The following is a 16100-nucleotide window of genomic DNA, read 5'->3' as shown; positions in this document are numbered from 1 at the left end:
AGAATAAAGTCATAATATTACGAGAATAAAGTCAAAACTTAACGAGAAAAAAAGAAAATTACTACTTTATAATATTATGACTTTATTCTCAAAATCTCAGATTTATTTTTATCCTCAATGTGGCCCTAATACACCGTCGTACCATAGACCTACAACAATGATAAATAAAAATGAAAATGTAAAAAAAAAAAAGTTATTCATTTCCATTTTTTAAAATCCACAGGGAGCCACTTGAGAGGAGCTAAAGAGCCGCATGTGGCTCCGGAGCCGCAGGTTGAGGACCCTTGCACTAAACAATCCACCAAAATCTACTTCTGAAAACATTTTAAGGGAGAAATAGGCGACACTACTGATGGTAGTCGTTTCATTTTAGAACTAGATCGCCTAGTTTCACGGTTTGGTCCAAGTTTCGCGAACCGGACAAATAGATAATGCTAACTTTAATGGTTTTAAATAATTATTCTGAGGCTAAGACCTACTCGATTTAGGAACATCGTGAAAATTTCAAGCTAATTTTGTGCACAAAATATTTGTCTGATCTTATAATATGCTTTTCTTAAATCTGTAAAATATATTATTATTGAAGAAAATAGTAAAAAAATATCATTATCATCAATAGGAATAAAATGTAAAGCTGAACATGTGTTATGTGTGTCGTACCCGTCCATTCATGGCGTCCAGGTCAAGCTCGGCCTTCTTGGCCCATTTCTGCCAGAAGTCTGGATCCTGCAGGGAAATGTCCGTTCGGTTACCCGCCGCAACAAAACTGGCCTGCAAAAGGAAAACACGTTGGTCAATGACAGGTAATCACACATCTTAACGAACATTACAAACTTTACATACAGAGCAAACACACTATATGCGAGTAAAGAAGACGATTTTAATAAAGAAAATGTTGTTTTTGCCTTAGCAAAGGTGGAGCCCTTGCCCTCAGACTCTATAGTGATGGTGTGGGTTCGTCTCTGGAGGATCTGGTCGATATCTTCCTCGCAGAACTTTGAGCCTTCGTCTTCCTCGTCCATCAGAGCTCCGTACGCTCCCTTCCTCAGCAGGTCCTCCACCTCCTTCTTGGACAACGGCTGGACCTTTGACCAGAAAACGGACACATTTCACGACAGATATTTAGTGTCGTCAGCGAGCGCACAAACACTGAGTGAATTTTTTTTATCTAGATTGGATGTAAGCGCGTGTGTGTGTCTCACCCCACTATTGGCGTTCTCTCGTCCACTCATGCTCTGCAGGACGGCCTTATCGAGCCCCAGCTTCAGACTGGCCTTGTCGAACATCTCCCTCTCGTAGCTGTTCCTGGTGATCAGGCGGTAGATCTTGACCGCCTTGGACTGGCCGATACGATGACACCTGGCCTGGGCCTGGAGGAGGAGGAGGACGCATTCAGACGTTCACACACATTGTTCCTGCAGCGAAGTTTGCTTACTCTTCTGTTCAGTCCACGGGAATATATTCAGCTGGAGATGTGGGGTTACAGCAGAGAGGACTAATGATATGGTCCAGTGAAGCAGAGCTAAATGTGGGCTGGCAGAGTCACTACATCCAGCAGACAGTTTGAACTCAAACTTGGCACCCTGAAGCTGGTAGGGACTCTACAGTTTCATGCTGTAGCTAATCAAATGTGGCATAAGTACTACTAGAATCATTACACAACAACAACAACAAAAAACCTGCAGGGCAGAGCGTGGCGAGGTTCCTACCTGCAGGTCGTTCTGAGGGTTCCAGTCAGAGTCGAAGATGATGCAGGTATCCGCTGCAGTCAGGTTGATGCCGAGTCCTCCGGCTCTCGTGCACAGCAGGAAGACGAAGCGGTCGGAGTCCGGTCTGGAGAAGCGGTCGATGGCTGCCTGCCGCAGGTTACCACGAACTCTGCCGTCTATACGTTCATAGAAATATCTGGAGGAGGGACGACAGGTGTGAATTATTATCAGTAACATCATTCTTTTGTTTTATTTAACCTTTATTTTTCCAGGAGGGTCCCAAAACATCTTTTCCGAGGGAGTCCTGGCCAAGATTTTCTAGTTTCATATGATGCCATTATCTACTGCCCGCTACAACCTCCGAATGATCGAATAGAGGCCGGGCCCAGAGGTTAATTAAAAATCGCAAGTTGCGTTATTGCTTTAAAGAAATTAGTGGCATTAAAACAAATTTGCTTTAACAGGTTATTATGGCGTTAGCTTTGACAGCGCTAATATTTAATTAACATATCTTCTGCTGCTATGTATACATTATTTTTTTGACTGTGTATACAGAACATCTTTAGCACAAACATTTATTTTGAGATGAATTTAGTTTGATGTGCGCTGGGTTATACTCATAGCAGATACCCCTACACGTCCCTACACTTTGCACATCTTAAGCCAATGTTTGCCTCCATCCATCCTCACCGTTTCTGGATGAGGTAGTCCTCCAGGATGTCCAGGCAGCGGACCATCTGACTGAACACCAGGACTCTGTGTCCGCCCGCCTTCAGTTTGGGCAGCAGCTTGTCAATGAGCACCAGCTTGCCAGCAGCCTGGACCATGGCTTGGAGGGCCATGTCCGGCATGTCTGCCCTGCCACCGTGGGAGTCCCTGAACTCCTCTGCGATCTTCTCCTCCGCTCCTGGACAACGGGGAAACGATTTTGATTCATCAGGAAACATTTAAAGTTTGGTTTGCAGAATCTTAATAATTTCATTGAATGTTTGCAAGCATATGTGTGTGTGTGTGTGTGTGTGTGTCTCTGTGTGTGTGTGTGTGTGTGTGTGTGTGTGTGTACCATTAATGAGGTAGGGGTGATTGCAGCATTTCCTCAGCTCCATCATGGTGTTGAGGAGGTTGGGGACGTTGGATCCTCCGCCTCCGCCTCCTCCTGCTCCTGCACCTCCTTTGGACAGGAATGTGAAATTCTTCTCCAGAATGGCCCGATAGTATTTCTTCTGGATGTTGGTCAGCTCCACCTGACAACAACAACAACAACAACAACAAGTGTTGATTCAATGAGCTTCTCTGAAACACAACAATGGTTTAGGTTTGACAGCTCTAAAAGAGACCTGGGTCCTACCTCAATGATGGTCTCCTCCTTCGGGGCCAGGTTCTTCTCCACGTCCTCCTTCAGTCTTCTCAACATCATGGGCTTCAGAATGGCCTGCAGTTGTTGAACCTGAGACACACGGACGCAATGTTTCATTTGGTGGGAATTTAGGAAGGATGGGGAGTTGAAAAAGACAAGTACCGACTGAGTTGTCCATTTACCTGTTCTTCAGTCTTAAGGTCTCCAAATTCAGTCATGAATGTGTGTTCAGACGGGAACCGCTCGGGCTCCAGGAAGTTGAGCAAGCTGAAGAGCTCCTCCACGGTGTTCTGGAGAGGAGTTCCCGTCAACAGAACTTTGTGCTCCTGGAGGACGAGAGGGAGAGACAGGAGAGAGGAAATTATAAAAATGGAAAGCAAGATGTTGGTACCAACCACGGCATGATAGTTTGTCAGGAAGGAGGCTGAATAATGCTACAAAGTTGGGCTAAATTTTGGCGAGGAAAAACTCATCATGGCCATTTTCAAAGGTGTCCCTTGACCTCTCACCTCAAGATATGTGAATGTAAATGGGTTCTATGGGTACCCACGAGTCTCCCCTCTACAGACATGCCCACTTTATGATAATCACATGCAGTTTTATGCATGCAGTATAAATGTGTTATTTTCTCCTATTCTAAAATGGTGTGTTTGAATATTTCTGCATACTGGGGTCCCTAAACAGTCTTGGAATCACATAAATTGGGTATCACTGTAAAGCTGAGACTCCTGTGGATCCAATGGGCTCAACTGTATTCATGTGTGATGATGTTAGTCCCCATAGGAGCCATTTCACTGGAGTGAAACCATTTAAAAAAGAATTTGACCTCCCTGTATAAGATGACCTGTGGTGACCTCTAGGATAATCACAGCCTCATGAAACTTTACAGCCACAAACTAGAGACCTAGAGCATTGGGTGGATGGCTTTTCTAGGTAGATTGACAATAAGAGGGTTTCTGAGCAGTTTACACAACAGAAGTGCTCACCATCCAATCACCGCAAAAATGGAATTCTTGTAGAAATCTCCAAATGTCAAAAGTTTTTGATCCCAAATCAGAGCATGGCTTTTTCTATGGTGCTCCTCAAGGTCTTGGTGTCTTAATGTGGTATTTTGGAGGGATTATTTATATTTTTTTATAATTTTTTTAGTGGTAAAAAAATGGTTAAATTTAGCACCAAATCTGTGGAACAAATGGTATCAACCCAAAGATTTTCCAATGTTTTAATGAATTAATGTTTATTTCTGATTTATATAACTTGACACACAGTACTGAGCTGCATCTCAAATTAATCTTCAGTTCCCAGCTTTCAGATGATGTACACAACTTCTATGTGACAGCTACTGTTGACCTGCTATCTGCCTAAAGACCCTCTGTACCCCCCTAAAAAAAGGGACAAAAACGGGTCTATTGTGGGTCTCAGGGGGTTAATAATAATAATAATTGATTGCCTCTTCCCCAACTCTTACGTTCCTCTTGCCCTGGCCACCACTCACCATGTCCATCATCTTGAGTCCTTCCAGTAGTTTGCAGTTTCGGTTTTTGAGGCGGTGGGCCTCGTCTATCACCACGCAGCGCCATGGCACGCTGCGAAGCTCCGGACAGTCAGTCAGAATCATCTCAAAGGTAGTTATCACCGCGTGGAACCGGTACGCTCCCTTTATTACCTTACCCTGGAGGGGAGGAGGAAAGGAAGATGAAGGAAAAGGAAAAGAAGGAAGGTCAGTAATAGTAATCTAAAACTCCTTTATTATCTTATGTTGAGGATCTGGGAGGGAAACAGTTTTTACTTTTAGGCTAGAAGTAAAAAGCATCGACTGTGGGCCAAAACAGCTCCATACATCTGTGAGGGAAATATCTTATAGCCATCTAAAACACGGCAGAAATAAACAACCCGGTGTTGTTGCTGTATGTAGTGAAGCAGGCAGCACAGGAGAAAAGAAACACGTGGTCCGTCGCGACCTTGAGGATTACCTCACGCCTGGATTAGGAACAAGCAGCTAGCAAGGACACCGCTACTACAGCTTATTTTCTTCAGCGGCTCACTGTGGCACAGGTTACACTGAAGACATGTTAGTAGCACTGTTACAATAAGAGCTTACAGCCAGAGGACTGTAAAGAGCTTACACAGCAGGAGGAGCACCGTCCATCCCCAGCTGGCTCAAGAGGTGCTCCAAGATCTGCTGACGGCCTCACACACACAACAACCATCTACTGTACGGCTACACCACCCTCATCATCCGGGTTATTCCTCACACAGAGCTGCTATAAGGAGATGCATCGCTGGTGATCCTTTGAGTCATTTCTGCAGCCTTGATGGTAACTCGTAACTCTAATCACATCCTGAGTGATGTAAACTGGCCAAACATTCAGCTCAGTATTTTCAGTACTTATTTTATATAGAAATATGTATAAAGAAAGCCTGGATACGATATTTATGAGATGACAAACTCTTCAAACACCTTAACCCTTAACCTTAACTAGCGAATATTCATTCGATTTCAGAATTTTAACCCTTTAAATGCCAGTTTGTTTATATAATCCCACCTTTTTATGAACGAAAATGAAAGAAAATGTAATTATTTTCTAAAATGTTAGGTTTTTCCATGTCACAGTCTGGGATATTAGTTATGTCTGATTAGTTAACAACATTTGATACATTTCTATTTTTGTGGCGTGTCAGATAAACAAAAATTCCCACTTGTTACCTTAGAGGACAAAAATTGCTATATAAAACTGCTATAAAAAATACTATGTATATTAAGATTATATTCCACTTTCACAGAGTTAAACTTGTTAACTAATGTCAGTCCTGATTATAACTACTAAATATTCAATAATTTTCAGAATTTTTACCCTTTAAATGTTTGTTTACATAATATCACCGTTTTTTTATTATTATTATTTTCTAAAATTCTAGGTTTTTATCACAGTCTGGGATATTACTTAGATCTGATTAGTTAACATTTGATGCATTTCTATTTTTGTGAAGTGTCTGATAAAAAGAACAAAAAACTCGCACTTGTTACCTGCTATAAAAATACTATATATTATTATTTTCCACTTTCACATTTTAATTAAACTTTTTAACTAATTTCAGTCCTGATCATAACTACCAAATATTAATTCATTTTCAGAATTTTAACCCTTTAAATGTCAGTTTGTTTACATAATACCACTGTTTTATAAAAAAAATAAAAAATAATTTTAAAATGCTAGATTTCTTTTCACAGTCTGGGATATTAGTTAGGTCTGACTAGTTAAAAACATTTGATGCACTTCTATTTTTGTGCAGTTTCAGATAAAAAATACTTCCACTTTTTAACCTTAGAGGACAAAAACTGCTAAATAAAACTGCTATGAAAATACTATATCTTAATGTTATTTTCCTCTTTCACAGAGTTAAACTTTTTAACTTAGGTCCCTCCAAATATAAAATTATTTTCAGAATTTAAACCCTTTAAAAGACAGTTTGATTACATGATGCCACCGTTGAAAACACACAATTGTTCTTTCTTTCTGTATACTAAATGCTAGAGTGAATTTATTTTTTCATAGTCTGGAATATGTCAATGACAACAACATTGATTTTCATTACATCAAACACTGCAGCGCTCCATAACACAGCAGCAATGCTCCTAGTGGACACCAGGAAAACAGCATGTATTTGCCCCCCGTAGGGCAAACATGAGAAAACGGCTCAAACTGGTGGAAAATAGTAAAAAAAAAACACAACGTTATTTTAAAGCCGATTGTAGATTGAAATGCTGATATAATAGAATGCTGGATTTTATGCTGTAATGGCCGTGGGATCATAAATTATGGTTTTAATGGGTTTAAATTGGGACATTTTTGTCCTTGAGGGTCTGAGTGTCTGTATTTTGTATTTTTCATTCATCTTGTTACACATATAGAGTATTTTTCTAACAAAATCCCTCTCTTCCAGTAAAACAACATTTGTTTTACATATAAGGACAGATTAGCAGCCCCCGTCTCAGCCCGTTGTACCTGTGCGTCTCTGTAGTACATCTCGTAGGCCTGGATGGTCTTGCGGCTGGCCTGGCTGCCGTGGTAGACCACCGCGTTGAGCTCGGTCCAGGTCCTGAACTCTCTCTCCCAGTTGGGGATGGTGGAGAGCGGGGCGATGACCAGGAATGGCCCCTCCATGCCCTTCAAGTAAATCTCATAGAGGAATGTAATGGACTGGATGGTCTTCCCGAGACCCATCTCGTCAGCCAAGATACAGTTACGTCTGCGGGGGACAAACCAGAGTGTTAATGACTTAAAGAGTTGCTAAAAACAACAGAAACATTTGGATTTCAGTGACAGTTTGCCTACAAAATACCTTCATACCAGATATCAGACTACTCCCAGCATGACTTTTACATGACTAAGCAATGTGCTTCCATGAGCTAAACCATCCTAATGCTGCTTTTCCCGAAAGGGGTGAGGCAGATCTGTTTTCCACTCCGGTGATCTAATGCAAAAAACGTGCGAGACAAGTTGGAGAACTACCTGTACCACTCAGAGACTTGATTGAATTCCTTCATTCTCATCCAGGACTCAGACTTTAGTTCAACTACAACCTTCTCTTACTGAATGAAGATGTGTCTGCAGACTCCTGCGGTACTATCGGAGCACACATTTCATGCCAAGACGGCACCAGTGGGAAAACTTAGACCACATGATGCTAGAGGGCCACTTAATGTCCACTTAAGACTATTAAATGAGGCGCTATCGCTATCGCAGTAGCAGTCAGGGACTCATTCCAACTAAATAAGAAGTTAGCGCTGACTTACGAGTTGTACCAGTTGAAGGTTAACCAGTTGAGGCCTTCTAGCTGGTATTCCCTGAGTTCGTTGCTGTTCCTGTAGTCCTTGGAGCCCTCCAGCTTCTTCCAGTCGGCTGCAGGAGGCCGATCCTAGACGCACAGGAAACCATTCATTAAACTACATCGAGGCTCATCAGTCATCATCAAATCAGATGGGTCATCAGATGGGTTCAAATCACAACAATGGATAAACATGGGACTGTGGTTTAGTTTGAGGAATCTCGTCGAGCACTAAACTGTTGACAAGTTAAATTTTTTCACCAATAAAGTCATTGGTATTCATCCTCTGGGGAAGATGACATTTCAAATAGTTGAGATGTTTCTTTGTTAGTCCAACCGAACATCCCTCGAGCTACACTGCTAGCGTGGCTAAATGATATAAATACACAATATTAAGATCCAAATACTGCCTTCTAACAGGGTCCATTAAAGGGACAGTGTGTAGGATTTGGCGGCATGTAGCAGTGTGTTTGCAGATTACAACCAACTGAGTACCCCTCCGCTCACTCCTCCCTTTACAAGACTACGGTAACGTGAGCCGCCGAGTGCAAAAGCGCGGTAACGCCATTCACCTCGCTCAGAGGCCATCCTTAATGTAATAACACTACTTTAGGAGCGATGGAAGTCAGACGGCAGCTGGCGGTACTACTGTGTTGGCGAAAGGCCCTCGCTAGAGTGAGAGTGTTCCGTTTGTCCGTTCTGGGCTACTGTAGAAACACGGAGGAGCAACATGGCGGACTCCGTGAAGAAGACCCGCTCCCTATGTAGATATAAACGGCTCATTCTAAACTAACAAAAACACAACGATTCTTAGTTTCAGGTGATTCTACACTAACGAAAACATAGTTATGAATATTATAATACATTTTAATTTATTCATTTAAGATATTTAAGATCTTTTTTGATATTTGGATGAGGGATGTATTTATCTTTGTCCTTTACTTATCACCATTGTTACAATTATTTTTGATACATGTACAGTATGTAGTCACTGAAACTGCTATTTAGATATTTACTTTTACTTCTCTCTCTTTTTATGATCATTATATGATATATGATTGTTTACCTGCCTATTGTTCCCTCCCCACTTTTTCCAGCCTCTGCTGAATCGGGTTCCAACTAGGGGAGGCTGTTTAAATGGATGCGAGTCTCGGATCTGTTTGACTCGAAACGTTAGTCTTTAATAAAGTTTACTGCCTTAAATCCGTGTGCTCCGGTGTGCTCTGGAACTGCTCTTTGAAGTCTGTACTGTCAGAATATTATTTTCCATTTCTGCCAATAGATCTCCATAAATCCTACAAACTGGTCCTTTAAAGGGATAGTTCGGGTGTTTTGAAGTGGGGTTGTATGATGTACTTACCCATAGTCAGTGTATTACCTACAGTAGATGGCAGTTGGACTCGGCACGACCCCAGTTATATCCTGTAAATATCTATTTTATTATTATTGTGTGACTTTAGTGTTTTAAAGGGTTAGTTCGGATTCACCAAAGTCACACAATAACGCAAATAAAACTAACCGATCAAGGCAGCGGTTGAACAACAACTAACAGGTTAAATAACTGTTTATTTTTTCCAATGGAGTCTGGTGGCTTTGTAGAGAGCATACTGTAGATAACGGCATCAGAACGGGGCGGTCTGACAGCGAGGTAATGCGCTGAAAATATTCTAAATATAGCGTACACTTAAACAGATTTTTTTAGGTGTCTAAAATCCACAGCACTCCATTGCTCTGCTCCCGTGCTGGTACTCCAACTGTTTGTTTCTCTTAACTGGGGGCGTGCCGACCTCCACCTACTGTAGGTAATACACCGACTATGGAGAAGTACCTCATACAACCTTACACTTAAAAAAAAATAAAAATCCAAACTATCCCTTTAAGGAGAAACAGTAGGCAGCAGTTAAATAGATGGACACGGGGAGAGAAAGGAGTGATGAGGGAGAGACCACAGCCAGTCAGCTGCTTCTGTTCAGCATTAAACACACTGTTAGTGGTTTGGCCCGGCCACAAGAGCAGGGCGTGTGTGTACATGTGTATATGCGTGTGTGTGTGTGCGCGCATGAGTGTGTGTGAGACCACAAGAACGTGGCCCTGTGGAGAGCAGTTAAGGGAGCTGTAAATCTGGAGGAGGAAGGAGCAGGCAGCGGGGCAGCAGGCCAACACACACAAACACACACATGCACACGCCTACCGGGAGGAGGCTGGGACCCATATAGCACCCAACACACACACCCTCCACACACACATACACATACACATACACACACAGAGCTGCTTACCACTCTCTTAGTGTCGGGTGTGCGTGCTGCGATGCGTTCATATTCCTCTATCTTGGACTGGTCGATGTCGGCCTTCAGCTCCCAGGTGGAGTCTTCGTAAGGCAGGCTGCACCATTTCACCAAATATAAGGTCACCGTCTGCACACAAACACACACACACAGAGAGAAACAGGAGGGAGGTTTGGTGAGTTTGTGTGTGCGTGTGGAGAGAGAGGGAGAGGCTCAAACCCTTGAAAGATGACAGGAAGAGATCAAAGCACCTCTCCATTTTCATCTGGGCTCTCTGAAATGTCCAGGACGCGGTCCACCTCCACGTAGTCGGGGTTAAAAGGCTCATCATCCATCTGGAGGGAAAGCAGAGTTGAGTATTACTGTTAGAAGCAGGGAGACGCTTCTGTGATGCTTACAGCACGTATTAGGGTGAGGCAGCATGATTTCATGTTCGCCGTGTTTGACTGAGGAGGGTAATTTATACCTTCTAAGCATTTCTCATGTGGTTTTCAATTTTTTTCTTTTTGCTGTTTGAAAAAGGTTTAAGCTGCTGAACTCTGTCTGGATTTCTGTCTGATTTTGACAGAGAGAAATTCTCAGCTGTGAGTAGCGCTGCAACTAATTTGATGAATAGAAGAATGTCTCGATTATTACTTTGATTAATCAATTATTAATCAAAATTAAATGTATTATTTCCAGCGTTTTATTCTTATCGTACAACGCTCTTTTGTTACAATAAAAAAACATGAATTAAATAATTGGACAGCGGGGATGCAGCCGTGCACGGAGACTATAAGAGAAATGGAACCAGTATATATTTGATCATTTGCTCAAGTTTCTGTTGTGAAGTATTAAAGGATTAATTTAAGACTGTCTCTGACTGACGGCATGAATTTTGAGTTGAGTTTTAACGCCTCGGATTTCTTTAGTGAAGATATTGGTATCATACCAAACTCTAAAACCTAATGAATTGGTACCAACCATGTCATGCTTGCTTATCACGAAGGAGGATAAATAACGCTCCAAACTTACGCTACATTTTGGTGAGGAAAATCTGTCATGGCCATTTTCAAAGAGGTCCCTTGACCTCTGACCTCCAGATATGTGAATGAAAATGGGTTCTATGGGTACCCACGAGTCTCCCCTTTACAGACAAGCCCACTTTATGATAATCAAGCATATTTTTCATGCTAAATGCAGTACCTGTGAGGGTTTCTGGACAATAGCTGTCATTGTTTTGTGTTGTTGATTAATTTCCAGTAATAAATATATATATTTGCCCACCCCCATGTTGATAAGAGTATTAAATACTTGACAAATCTCCCTTTATGGTACATTTGGACAACTATGGATAATCATGTGATTAATCCCGAGGGTTTCTGGACAACATTTGTCATTGTTTGGTGTTGTCCGTTTCTTTTCTTGTGCACTGATTCGTTTAAGCTGAACACCCAATCGGAGTGATTTCTCTCACTGACGAGCGCCGCGGCTGACTGCAGTGTAGAGCGCAGGTCTTACCTCCGTTATGAAACTGTTGAGTTGTTGCTTGGCCCTAAACCTCTTGACCTTTTGGTGTATTCTCTTGTCCTTCTCCAGCTCTTCCAGGTCTGCCCAGCGACAGTGGAGGTACGAACTGAGACACAAGAGAGACACCAAGTGATTCACATCATTCCCATCACAGCCAGTGTTGCAAAATATAAGACTCTGGTGATCCTTCTTTCCTGGGGAGGACATGTTGGTTACACACTTATTTGCATGTCGTGAGGTGAAATTTGTGCATTCGGCTTGAATCTCATTTGTATTTTTTTGTTTGCTGTCCGAACGGCAAGCAAATGATTAGAATCTGGATAGACACAAATGTGTGTCTGCTGAATCGATGACTGCTGGGACTAAAAGATGGACAGAAATACCACATGTGTTAAGCAATATGATAGGATGTGACTGTACTACGACCACCTTGGTGTTATTGACGCAACAGTCGACCTGTAGCACCAATAAATGAGTCACCTCACGGTAAAAGACAGTGAATGAGGCTTTCAGGTTGACTATACTGAGCTGTTCACACTTCTGGACCGATGGACACCCTGGTGGGTGTGGGTGTGTGTGTGTGTGTGTGTGTGTGTGTGTGTGTGTGTGTGGACGACAGGTCTAAAAAAAAAAGAGGAAGCCCTGCTGTGAAAGACAAAAGAGGTAGATAGGGAGAAAGGGAAAAAAATAAAACAGCTCGCTACTCACAAGCCCTTGAACTTGACGTAGAACTCCTCCACCTCCACTTCCTCCCCCGACTCCAGCTGAAAAGAAAAAAAAAAGGTTAATAATAAGCAAATATAGCAACGGCACGGTGAAAGAGCAGAAGTGGCTCGTCATTGTTATACAACATGTGGTTAAGTGGCACAGATATTCCCGTTTTACTGCAAAACAGACTGAGCAGTTTACATGGCTGATGGAAATGAATATTCCCGTTTCCATGCAGCCGTGCTTACTCCGAATAACGTAAAACGCCCCCATCAAGTACTATGTCCTACAGCTACGCCCTTTAAATAACTTAAATTTCCCTCCTTTTCCGACTGCGGTCATGTTGCTCTCGTGGTGTTAAACCCTCGTTGTCGCCGTTCTGCAAATTTCGCAAAACGGTGTTCTTCAAGCTTTTCTTTTTACGGCTGTGCACGAGAACAGACATCTACGCCGCAAAACAGGCAAGAGGCCGTGTGTCACACAAACTACGGTAAAAACCCCACATTGAGACACATATTCTGAATGTGCTGTGTGCCGATTAACGTAACCAGTGGCGGACTTGTTGGACCGTGCGAACAAACCCTCGCTCTTTCATTCCTCAACCACCTTCTTGAAAAGGTTGGCGTTGCGATATTTATGCATATCCAGAAACCTGTTGATATCCAAGTAGGTGTGTTTCTCCTTCCAACTAGAAATGTGAGCTTTTCTTTTAGGCTAGTTGGTTTAACGCACAGAGCTGGACGTAAACAAGCAAGAGGCCTTGTGTTGCAAAATGCAGTAAAAATGTGCTGTAATCATGTCCAAAAGAACGCTCCTAAAACCTGAATCATATCACCATATCCCACCTGTCTTAATTGGAAAATGCTCCATTCAGAATAAGGCCTAATTCAGAATATCCAAACGGAATATGCTGTTTACATGACCCGTAGCAAACTCAGAATAATATTATAATAATATTAGGATGCATGTAAACGTGGTCATCTGACATCCTCACACTGAGGTAACGTACTGCTTCATTCACATCCTCTCAGTCTCTCAGCCGTTGTTTTGGGTAAAACATAAAGTCCAAATGTGAATGAAGCTTGAGGAGAAGCAGATAGAACATTTAAAAACGCTAACGAAGAAATATGAACAAATCAACTTAAAATCTAGAAACGGATTAATAATCTAAATATGTGTCTCACAACATAAACATTTTAACACTTGACGATGAAGCATGTTTATCCGTACATACTGTATGTGTGTGTGAAAAGGAAAAACCAAAACAGTAGCTCTTTCAAGCGCAGCCGTCCACTTCCATTCACCATTACTACTGTAACACACACACACACACACACACACACACACTCCGCCATGCTACTACTACTGTAATGCCATGAATCATCAATCACACTCACACACACACACACACAGCCTGAGGAAACGCTAGCTTGGCGTCTGGCGTAGCTAGCATTGTGGTTTTGGATGTGTGCCAAGCCCGAGGTCAACTCTGAATGGAGCTGTGAGAGAGTGTGTGTGTGTGTGTGTGTGTGTGTGTGTGTGTAGGTGTGGGGGGGGGGGGGGGGGGTAACCCGTTGGCAGCTGGCTAGCAAAGGAAAGTTGGCTGGTGACTATATGTGCGTGCGTGTTTTGGCTCAGGGATGAGCTTTCTTTAGACGAGCCGTCTAAAACAAAGCCGGGTAGACACACACACACACACACACACACACACACACACACAGTCAATCAGACACACACACACAGAGCTCAGAGCGCGCACACACACACGTAATGAAATACAAGAACTCTTGTCTCCGCTTACCAAGTGAATACCCGCTGTCTGAGCTCTGTGTGTGTGTGTGTTTGAGTTTGTGTGTGTGTGTTAATCTGCTTAGGCCAGCTGTGGAGCGGCTAATCAGATGACGTAAACTATGACTCGGGCCAGAGTGTCCATGTGTGCACGTCTCTCTGCATGTGTTGTGTTGCGTTAGCGTCTCTGTGTATCTCACCGGTTTCTTGGTCATGCGTTTGACCATGATCTTCTCTACGACGGGCCCCTCAACGTCGGCCACGTCCTGGAAACAAACACACACGACAGTTTAAATGTTGGAGCTTCATACACACAAACACACACACTGCCTTTATAACAACTACAGCACAGCAACAGCTGACACTCACCAGTTCTTCAGGTAAAAAGATGAAAAGGTGACATAAAGGGTCATCCTTGTTTATCTACCACTCTTGTACATGCAGCTATATTTCCTGATTAAAAAATAGTTTTTATATAGTCACCATCAGTGATTGTCACTTTACAAAATGCTGATAAATAGGGATGGTATCGTTTGAAAATGTTTTTATACTAGTGCTAGTACAATACCTGAGCTTCATTTCTGATACAAAAGCAGTACTTTAATACCTTCCTTATAAACATTTACCCCCATTTAATAAAGGAAACACACTTAAACACATGCAGCTGAACTTTGCATGAATAAAATACCAACTTAAACCGGCAACCTTTTTATTTAAAGGGCGGGTCCATCTGCAATCTTTTCCGTTTTTTTTCAAATGGAAACGCCCACTCCTAATCTCCTAGCTAATCAATAAGGTTATGAATAATGTGAACGCTAGCACTAGCTGAGTAAACGTTAGCTGTGCTATGTTTGGAAATAACTGAATGAATCATTTCTTTGAAGTGGAGTTGTATGTATACTAAAATCACTGTTTTTGTGAATGTAGTCTGGTGGATTTGAAGAGAGCGATATAACAGCTCAGTTCCCCGTTGGAAAGGGCTGTCTGATGGAGAGGTAAAGCAGCAGCAGAAAATTGGATTTTAGCCACCTAAAAAAACGCTATATTTAGAATATTTTCACCGCTTTACCTCGCCATCAGACAACCCTTTCTGACGGGGAACTGAAGCCGTTATACCGCTGTCTTCAAAGCCACCAGACTACATTCACAAAAACAGGTGGCGTTCATAGAGCCTGTCTGCTTCTCCAAACTGGGACCATGCCGACCGCCATCTAACTTACTGTATGTAATAAACTGACCATAAAGATGTATATATACTGTATATGTAGCAACGAAAGGTCATGTGGGAGAACGTTGGTATAAGGGCTTGGGAAAACAGCATTTTGACACCAAAACATTTGTACTTCAACCAAAATGGGAACGTTGGGATTTGAATACGTAAGGAACACCACTGGGAAGCTACAGAATGATATAAAAACCTCAAAAAACAAATAGTGGACCCGCCTTTTAAATCAGATCAAAGATTGAGTAAATCAGATTAAATCTGATTTGAAAAAGCTGCAGACAGAAAACTATTAATTCAGTCTCCAAAGATGTCCAGCTCACTGATGTACATTATTTCCGCCTAATATAACCCGTGATAGTTTAGTGATGCACACCCTAGTGAGGGTTTAAATCATATAGCTTCTTTCTGTATACATAATGTCATTCAACTCTGCTGTGTCTTAAGATTTGTAACGTTAGACTCTGGCCTTATTAACTCCGTTGACGGAGACCCAAGCTGTACCTGTTGTTGTGAAGGAGACTTGGGTGCCGATGAGTCGTCTCCGCTGTCGTCGTCCGAGATCCTGAACTCCGGATCCTCCGTGTACCTCTTCCTCTTCACCTGACGGCTAGAGCGTCGCTTCTGTTGGACAGACGGAAGGAGACATTGGCTGTAGTTTTGTGTTTCTTTGCCGCTTTCACTTTGTT

At 42.3% G+C, this 16100-nt stretch overlaps 1 protein-coding gene across 1 annotated transcript in view; it reads right to left on the bottom strand.

Annotated features, from left to right (window-relative positions):
• chd7 (chromodomain helicase DNA binding protein 7) overlaps nucleotides 1-16100 on the bottom strand; it is a 98797-nt gene that overhangs the window by 29203 nt on the left and 53494 nt on the right. Inside the window, exons 6-22 of the mRNA XM_037787591.1 lie at nucleotides 15916-16035; nucleotides 14390-14455; nucleotides 12402-12457; nucleotides 11685-11799; nucleotides 10436-10519; nucleotides 10176-10313; nucleotides 7865-7986; nucleotides 7074-7317; nucleotides 4562-4738; nucleotides 3249-3392; nucleotides 3058-3156; nucleotides 2773-2953; nucleotides 2400-2616; nucleotides 1710-1905; nucleotides 1203-1370; nucleotides 906-1085; nucleotides 661-771 (exon numbers count right to left, since the gene is read on the bottom strand). Coding sequence (XP_037643519.1) covers nucleotides 661-771; nucleotides 906-1085; nucleotides 1203-1370; nucleotides 1710-1905; nucleotides 2400-2616; nucleotides 2773-2953; nucleotides 3058-3156; nucleotides 3249-3392; nucleotides 4562-4738; nucleotides 7074-7317; nucleotides 7865-7986; nucleotides 10176-10313; nucleotides 10436-10519; nucleotides 11685-11799; nucleotides 12402-12457; nucleotides 14390-14455; nucleotides 15916-16035 — 2418 coding nt within the window. The remainder of the gene's footprint in view (nucleotides 1-660; nucleotides 772-905; nucleotides 1086-1202; nucleotides 1371-1709; nucleotides 1906-2399; nucleotides 2617-2772; nucleotides 2954-3057; nucleotides 3157-3248; nucleotides 3393-4561; nucleotides 4739-7073; nucleotides 7318-7864; nucleotides 7987-10175; nucleotides 10314-10435; nucleotides 10520-11684; nucleotides 11800-12401; nucleotides 12458-14389; nucleotides 14456-15915; nucleotides 16036-16100) is intronic.

Source organism: Sebastes umbrosus, chromosome 12, assembly GCF_015220745.1.
Source record: "Sebastes umbrosus isolate fSebUmb1 chromosome 12, fSebUmb1.pri, whole genome shotgun sequence".
Classification (NCBI taxonomy): Eukaryota; Metazoa; Chordata; class Actinopteri; order Perciformes; family Sebastidae; genus Sebastes; species Sebastes umbrosus.
The sequence above is the reverse complement of the archived record's forward strand: the minus strand, read 5'-3'. Positions and strand labels throughout refer to the sequence as shown.